The sequence below is a fragment of the Pundamilia nyererei genome, unplaced genomic scaffold (genome assembly GCF_000239375.1).
Source record: "Pundamilia nyererei isolate P.nyererei 1_Seehausen unplaced genomic scaffold, PunNye1.0 scaffold00130, whole genome shotgun sequence".
In the NCBI taxonomy this organism is placed as follows: Eukaryota; Metazoa; Chordata; class Actinopteri; order Cichliformes; family Cichlidae; genus Pundamilia; species Pundamilia nyererei.
This window is the reverse complement of record NW_005187531.1, coordinates 1,261,241-1,270,711: the sequence shown is the minus strand read 5'-3', so window position 1 is coordinate 1,270,711 and position 9,471 is coordinate 1,261,241. Positions and strand designations below refer to the sequence as shown.

The following is a 9,471-nucleotide window of genomic DNA, read 5'->3' as shown; positions in this document are numbered from 1 at the left end:
AATTAGAAACATTTGGTAATCAAATGGGAAGAGGAAGTAAAACTGAAAAAAAAACAAACAAACAAACAGAAAGATTCTTTAACCTAAACATAACCAAAACTGTGCTAGTTAGCATTGCTAATTGTCTTTCTGCTTAGCAAGCAAAGCAAAATTAACTGCACGCTTACACAAGAAGATATGGCCGTTTTTGCTTGTAGATTTATAAAACAGAATGCCGCTGGAAGCCAGCATTTTAGGTGTACACCTAACCACACAATAGCTGAAAATAAACATAAAAACCTCGTGTTTTAAAGTAATGGTCCAACGAGGGAGTTGAACCCGTCTCCAAAGTAAGAGTCTTATATTCAATAAGTAACTACCGCTTTAAGCCAGACTGTTTTTGTCAGTTTCTAAGCACAAGGGAAACTATGTTCCCACAACAACACAGCTACCAATTAACCATCCAGTGGCATTGTTTCTTTGTTGTAGCTATGTAATTTTAACACATCACTTACCACCACATGATTAATTATTAAGAGGTCATGAATAATTCACATATTTCTGTGAGTTGTTGCTCCCTTCTGTTTCAACCAGCTGACAAATGGTGAACGAAGGTTGACTTAGTTTAGCTCTTGTGTGTCCTGTGGACTGGTCGCACAGCACATGGTAGGGCACACATTTTGGCTTTAGGGACAAGTTGGCAGAGAAAAGAGGTTGCTAGACTTGTGCTCATGCATGTTCATTTCCAGCATCAGTCATCTGATGTAACCACAAGCTCATTTTCTGTGGTGAAGTTTAGCTTTCCTTAGGCATCCAACAACAACATAGCTATTTGGCCTCACACTACAAAAAGGAAAACTATGTTTTCATAGTGTTTCATTGCAACACACTTGAAAGCGCAATGCCACAAACAGTAGTACATATTACTTGGTGTTGATGTCTGATTTCTGTGCCTTGTGTTGCAATCATGTTTGCAGGGTTGGGCCAGATTATTATATAGTCAGTTACTCAATGCAAATAGCAACATATTGTAATTAATAAGTCAGTTAAACATGTGTATTATTGTATCTGATCAGTATTCTGACAACACTTAAAATATCTTACACAAAAGAGACAACTTTTTTTTCAAAGCTTCTTCAGTAAACAAATTGATTTTCCAAATTAAGCATTAGCTGATGGTCAAATTTAACATTGCTTGCAAAAACAGTACTGTAGTACATTACTACTTTACTGTAGTACATTCTGTGTGCTCTTACCTTGCACTAGCATCAGACTGAAAATTTTTATTTTAAAGAAGTATTCAAAGCATAATCCTTATTGATGAGGCCATAATCTAACATATTTACACATTTTGTTAAATATCATCTACAGGTGTAGTTTCTTATTTTTAGAGTGACTACTATAAATGTTGTTGGCGACTAATTTGTAGTTGATTAATCATGAGAAAAATCAAATCCAGTTAATGATATTTGTAATAAACATTGGCAATACAAATACTAGGGGTGTATATACAAGATATATGGGACTGTCAAAGTCTTGGTTAATAAGCTTTAAATGACACTGAAATGCATGGAACCTTGCACCGTATACATGTGTGGCTAACATTAGTAGTGCTAGCACCAGTAGCCTTCCATCTCTGCAGGCTGGCATCTACACACCTGAGAACAGCCTGCATATAACCTTTCATTTTCTGCATCCGAGTACTGTCTGTCAACATTGGTTCACACAGCTGTCATCTGATTACTTTCCACTTTGTTTGTTGTGACAACAGCCCATCACACAGGGAGAGGCAAAACCCATTAGCCTCGGATAGTGTCACTCTAACATTGCGAACCATCTTTGTACATAAATTCTTAAAAATATAAGAACAATATATTTACCTTGCATTGCAATACCATTTGCATTTCACCTAACCAATGGAGTAGAGCTGTTGTATGATACAGTATCATGCACTGCTTGTTGTGACTATGGTAAGAGTCTGTGCACCGTCAGCTGCAGCTGCGCGGTTAGGCACCCGTTCGTGTCACAGCATTTAGAAAGAAAAACAGAGATTGACTGCCTCTCCCAAAGAGCACTGCCAAGACAAATCTATGACTAAAATTTCAGACTTTGGATGACACAACTAGCAATGATTGTTTTTTGTTTGTTATGATTAGGATTTTTTGATATAAATGGATGAAACTGTGTGGACATGGAATGACTGTTGTGATGGCTGTTGAAGACAACGCATCTTTCACAGATGCATCACAAGTTGAAATGACTCACTATGCAACAGCGCTATAGAATGAGCAGCTGTAGCAGATAAAGTATGAACAGTAACCTCATGTCCAGTGATAGAAGGAAGAGCAGCAGCAACTTGCTCACACTTGCAGCTGGATACTGTCAGGGAGTAAAAATATTACAAAGTGTCACATCATCTCTTTTCTCTTACAGTTATGTTGTAGAAAGTATCTTGGCTGTCCATTCAGATATTCAATTATCAGTTAGCAACATAAACTTTAAGTCACAGAAACTAATACGAATCCATATCTTCATGAGGACATCTTATATCAACTTAAGTTGATATCAACTGCTATCAACTAAAGCTGGCAAAAAAGTTGTCAAAGTTCCCTTGAAAAAAAATATTTGAATGTAGAAAAACATGTGGGTAGAAATCAGTACTAATTTCATGCATGATGTGAATTTTTTAGATATACCTATGAGGTTTATTTCACCTCTTTTTGGATATAATGTATGAATTTTGATTGCAAAGACTGCGTTTTACAGGTTTTGGTTGGCTGCTGTATTAAACTGAATTACAAAACAGTACTGTTTATCTGGTTAAAGCTCAGATGCTACTAATGTGCAGTATTTATTTTTGCATCTACTCAACCATTAATTCATATTTCGATTCAGCAAAGCAGTGACTTCACTCAGTAAGATTTAACGTATTACATCACTGGAAAATTCTCTGCAGCAATTTGCATTTGCAGAAAATCACCATAAACCAATGGTCAAAATATAAGATAGACTTTTAAAGCTGTATCTGGGCATCTTTTGTCCACCAGGTGGCAGAAATAATCAGAAACAACCCTAAAACAACAGTTGCTACAACTTTTGTATCAAGGTGTTCATGGACATATACAGGGTAGTATAAGCAATCCAAAAAAGGTGTGTTTCATAAATTTAATGTAGAAATACAACCTTTGCTGGAGTCCAAAGAGACGTCAGATTTTATGACAGTGTTTGGCAGGATGAGACGTACTTTGAAGCAAGCCATCTTTTATTTCACTGGACATAGGCACGAAGAGACTCCCTTATGAGGATTATTCTCTTCATCGGTTGCAGTTTTGATGCATCAGATTTTTACTGGTCAATAAAATCCAGTGTCTGTTCATGTGGATTTACCAGCAGACATTACTGATAATGCCATGCTCTAACAGCCTCATATATTCGTCATGTTGTATTTTTCTTTTGACCAAGTAATCACACTAAGACTACCTGGTCCAAAAAAAGACCAATAAATAAACAGAACTATGGGATAAAAGTACACATCACACAATGTGAAGAACCAATCCATCTAACAATTCTGTATTTAGGATTTTGTACACCATCTTAAACTAGGACCAACATTTTTTTGAACAACAGAAAGTCGTTTAACAAATAGATCTTAATTACAACTTCCTAAAGTCGATACAAATAAAGTTAACAGTCTGTCACTGAGTATTAGATGGGCAGATGATGTGACAAATGCAAAGTAAAGAGCAGTTACAAGGCCTCTGAAACAGCACTGAAGGTTTACAGCATGTCGGCATATTAACATTATTACAAGAACTAGATATCGAGTGTCAAGAAAGTACCCTTTCATTCCAGTGAAGATTCACTGTCCCATCACACATCCTTGAAAAGTATACAATATGCAGTTGGCCAGCAATACACATTAGCAGCAGGAGTGATTCTTCCACACTGTTAAATCTGTGAAGATTAAAATTAACAACACTTTCCCTCCGTATTTTTTTCCAAGAGGGCATGAATTGAAGCAGTTTTGGTTAATTGAGCAGTCTAATATCTTGTGACACCTACAAATAGTTTATAGTAGCTTGCGGGTCTACTCCTACTGCAAATACCATGTCTATTTCATGTTATGAAACACAGACTGATCACAATTACTGTGACAAAATAGATATTTAACATACCTCATGACAGACCTTCTGTAATGTAGGATGAACACAGCACCAAGTGTACAGGAGCTGAATTTCATAGGTGTTGAAATAAGTTACCAAGCTAAGCTAATAAGCTTCATCAATTCAAGAATTTAAAAAGAAGATGCAGTCTTGCGGGGATTCATCAATACTGAAAGTATTCAGACTACAGTACATGATGCATTCACCCTTTAAAAAAAGAAAATAAAAAAAAACAAACAAACAAAAAACCCCACTAACCATAGCCTTTACATTTTTCATCTATAGAGCACATGACTTTTGTAGGTCTGTCACGTAACCAGTCTCTCTCACTGACACTTGCTTTTATTGGATAACAGCTGGCTTCTCATCCATTAGGGTCCTAAAAGCTAAACATGAAGAAACCAAATAAAAACTAATCTCAGCTGCATTCTTTGCACATTCAAATTGTTTGCTGACAACAGTATTAACTGTTGGAATATCAGATAGCAATAATGCTGATATGGATGTGTGATGTTTAAAAATGTTGTGTTCAGTGTAGCTTTGTCCATTTAATTTTAACACCTCTTTGCAAATTCAACCTTCTCAGATTTGGTTATGAGTGAGCGCTACTTCATGATGGGAACTTATTTACTCCAGTATGATATGCACATCACATTAACATTGTCTGAATAAAAGAAAGTAGCTTAATAGCTTAAGGTCTTGCAAGACACTGGATGTTATAAAGGGACAAATTTTCTAAAATCACAAATTCTACACCATCAACAAGCGGGCTTGTTTGGAGACCATCTGTTAAATTAACATTTGTAGGCTACATAGCTATGGACTGTTTCAGTAGGTACATCGATGAACATTGACTTCCAAGAGACGATCAATGACTGCAAAGGAACTGCCTACTGAGAAGCTGTTTTATGCCATTTCATGTACATTAGCTACAACATGATCACAGCTTATATTTCTTAGAATTTAACTTTTGAATAACATGCAAAAGCTCTTTTAATCTGTATGTCATTTAACTATACACCAACAGACCTGGGGTCTTTACTACAAAGCAAGTTTGATGTACCTAGGATGTCAGGATATTTTAACCCAGGGTTCATCAATCTGGCTAAGAGCACATTCACATGAAAGGGTTTGTGCTGGCATCATCTGACCAATCACAAACATGGAAAATTCTACTGCAGCAGAGCATCTGGAAGACATAACTATCATATTAGAATAATACAATAGTGAGAGGATGACTGTGAGAGGGGGAAAGCGCTGTATAAATGTGTCTCTTCTTGAATTGCTTTGGTCAGTAAAATCTGTGAATACCTTTCATGTTAATCAAATTGGGCATATTTAAAGTCAATAAGGAAAGCTAGCAGAAATGCTGATTGTATGGGCTAAGTTAACAGGCTTACCAATATCACCGCTCTATTGGTCTGAAAGTAAAATTTCAGTTTTCATTATTTCAGTTGCTGTCATGTTGCTATTTGAATGAGTAAATAGAATAAATATAAAAACAGAATTCAAGGGTACGCGCCAATTTGATATTAGGTCTACAAAGACAAATGGGCGCCCCGTTTTCAAAGGAGTAACTTTTGTAAAACAGTTTCCTGCCAAAGTCAGAGGGGTATTATTTTCCAGAGAACTGATTGGTCAGCAGGCAGTGATTTCTTACGTGTTCATATTTAATCTAGAGTATAATCTGCGCCGCAGCAAATTAGGTCTGCTGCATAAATTACAAAATAAGTTCCCATTGCATGTAACTCGTTGAGAATGGAACTGCCTTCATAATACGGGAACCTTAGGGTTAACATTTTACATATTGGCTAGCTAACAAGCTAATAAAACAAAACAAAACGTGATTTAACCGCAATCAAAGAAATCTGTGTGTGTGTGAAGATGCAGATTTCCACTAAATGGGCATGTTGAGTCCATGTTAAGGTCTTCTGTTTAAGCAGAACGGGCTCAGATTGATTACTTACCTGAAGGAATGTCAAGGTACACTGTCAGGTGTTTCATAATAAAGGACAGCTAATGCCTTTTGTTTCGCTGTCAATAAGACACAGTGTGATCATTTTCACCTGACTCAGTCTATAAAAGAGATGGCTTTTCCTTTGCATTCACAAGTTATTAAAGTCATTCAACAGTCAGCTGAAAGTTGTCACGATAGCTTCAACTGAAATGAGTGCCATAAACATGGTTTGTCACATTAGCATTTTTCCATCATTTCAAACTCAGGGTAAGGTAAAGAGAAACAATGACCAGCAGCTCAATCTTTAGTGGCAATTTTAGTGAATTCTGAAAAAAGGGGTTCAAAGTGTATTCCTGAATTCTAAAGAGAAGAGTACAGAAAATGTGGTATTTTTCAACTGCTACAAATTCTGTAAACAAAAATACATGAATAGCATAAGCACATAAAGCAGGAAACTATTGACAGCCCTAATGAGGAGCCACAATGTCTGTCAGTTTAATCATGTTGGTTAAATGCTTATTAAGACTACCCATTAGTTCATAGTCCTCTCTTCATCTCCAGTCTCTTCCAGGTTCCTGCAACATTTAGTTGTTTAACCTAACATGATGATTATTGCTTCTCTACGCTATGAAGCTAGTATGCCTCACTATTTTGACCAAAAAGTAAAAACGACAACTCTGTCAGGTAAACAGTCAGTGAGAGTAGGAACAGCACATACATACACACACACGCTCACACCCATTTAGTCAATCAATGTGAACATTGCTGAGTCAACCACTCACATATCAGTGAATTTAAAATTTATGTTCAAAAGGTAAGCCACACATACCGGGACACAAAAGACACAGAAAAGACATACATGGACCGAGTCACCCAAGTGACAATCCATAGAACCAGCTGAAGCACCCCCGTAACGTGTGTTTCATCTCACACCGCTGTGTGTTTTGAATTCTCGTTTTCCTTCATGGGCGAAGAGGCAATATTCCTGTTGAACTGGCTGAAACTGGCTGCCCTGCATCTTGCCCTTGGCCCTCCTCCTCCTCGGTCCTCTCCAGCTGTGGGCCCCGATGGTAAAGTACTGTAGCGACCCGGGATCGGCAGATCCTGCCCTGGGGGGAGCGTGTTGCTGCTGGGGTGGAGGGTGGCATCCTTGGCAAACAGCCGCTGGATGAGTTGTAATTTCTCCTTCTCCTCCTGTAAAAAGACATCGACCAGGAGCTTCTTTTCCCTTTTGAGCTGCTCCACGATGGTTTTGGGAACATCAGGAATCACCCAGGCAACCACGAGGCTGAGGAACATCACCAGGTTCTTGAAGAATAGGAGAAAAGTGGGAATATAAGTGATAGAAAGACTGATGCATGTGGAAACAAGTGCGATTGATGATAACTGTGACAGTGACATACTGTATATCAACCATATCAATGTCACTGAGCCATTATGTCAAAAATATATACGCGGCTAGCGTAACACGCCAAAGTTGAAATAATGGATCCTGGCACTATTACAATTGTCCACTGGGTTATACCTGAGAACCAGCTGATCAGTGATGATCCCTGATAGCAATTTGGACCAGTTTAATGCAGAAGCTGATGTTTGCCTTTGTGCAACTTTGAGGTCTTTGCTCAAATCAAAGACAAACCAGTTCAAGTGATGAGAACGAGAAGGTACAGTCTGTAAATTTTTCACCGCAACACGTCAGTAGATTGAAGATTGCATTCATCTGTAGTGAGCAGAGATGGGCAGTAATGCATTACTGTAATCCGATTACTTTTTTCAAGTAACGAGTAAAGTAAGGGATTACTATTGCAAAAAAAGGTAATTAGATTACCGTTACTTTCCGGTAAGCACACTGCGTTACTAAAACTGTAATTTTTTTTGTGAGTGTCTCATGACAATGATGTAAGCGAGTGCGACATTCGTGGCATATATCGAGTGCGGGAGAGAGTATGCCCGTGCAGCTTTTAAAGTGTGGAAGCACTGACCTTACTTTGAGCTTAATTCCGTGTGACAAAAACATTAGTGTCCATCGTGCGTGGGAAGAAAACTTCTTTTTACAGCAAAAAAAACCCTAAACTTCCAAGCAAGCACCGAGTACGCACCGAGTATGCTACGACGTAATGGGAAATTCACAGACAAACTTCCACTGACCGCTGCGGCACACCTGCACCAGGGCAAACCTCTGCCTGCCCCACTCCTGCTATACAGGTGAAAATGGAGCAACAGGACCGCTGAGTCTTTGATTTTATTTATTTTCTGCTGTGTTTTACTTGCATCTATTGAAAAACTGAGTGTAAACACAAAAAAATATTTTATTTTATGTGCAGGAATGTGCAGAAAATAGGTTTAGATGTTAAACAAATTTCTTCCAGTCAGAGAATGTTGCATATAATTTAATGTTTTCTTGATGCATAAAGTCAAGTCATAAAGATTAAAACTAATAAAAACAAATTTTAAAAAGAGACTTTTTCCATTTGATTACATTTTATATGATGGATTAGGCAGAAAGTAGAGCTGGGCTGAAAGATCTATCGCTTTATCACCTATTGTAAATCATGTTTTTAAAAGTAACTAAGTAACTAATTACTTTTGAAAATAAGTAATCAGTAAAGTAATGGGATTACTTTTGGGGGAAGTAATTAGTAATTAGTTACTGATTAACTTGACCAACACTGGTAGTGTGTGTACTCAGATACCAAAGTGACTCCAGACTTTTTCCCTATCTGCGCAGGCCGTCACTCTATTGTTAACCGGAGCTGTCAGTGCTGGGTGAAACATTCTGAAGAGTCCAACATGGACCAATGAGTGAGAGAAGCTCACTTCTGACCGATGACAGCAATACTGAAGTGAGTTGTTGAGGATTTCCCAAACTTTTCAGTCTGTAAGCACTGCTGTTTTTTCTGTTGTTATGCTCAAGGGTCGTAAAAATTACAATTTCCCTCTGACAAACAGTTTGATTACATTCTGATGCCGTATGAGAGTTTATTCAGGACAACAATTTTACATCTATTTCAGATAGTTTTACTAATGCAGCTATTTATGGGAGTAGGATTTTTAGTGGAAATTGCAGCAATCACGGATAAAGAACATAAGTGGGTAAAACTAAAAATGATTTCTCACTGTTCCATTCACATCACAAAAAAACTATTGAACCAAAAGTTTAAGAGCAACTGTATAGTGCCTGAATTCTGGTCATGATTATTTCTTAACAGAAATAAAGAATGAAACTTTAACAACTTGTCCAAGGACATTTGAGAAACATGAAGCATCTGGTTGTTTTCCTGACCATAATGAGAGCAGAGTGTGATCCATTCAGTTTGGAATGACTGGCGCCACACACACACACACACACACACACACACACACACACACACA

General features: G+C 37.6%; 1 protein-coding gene across 9 annotated transcripts in view; it reads right to left on the bottom strand.

Annotated features, from left to right (window-relative positions):
* Positions 1-6,395: 6,395 nt before the first annotated feature.
* The window catches only part of ano2b (anoctamin 2b), a 69,803-nt gene continuing 66,727 nt past the window's right edge, over positions 6,396-9,471 (bottom strand). For all 9 annotated transcript variants that reach the window (XM_005743326.1, XM_005743328.1, XM_005743327.1 and 6 more), the window contains one exon: positions 6,396-7,407. In XM_005743326.1, coding sequence (XP_005743383.1) covers positions 7,027-7,407 — 381 coding nt within the window. In that variant the 3' untranslated portion in view covers positions 6,396-7,026. The remainder of the gene's footprint in view (positions 7,408-9,471) is intronic.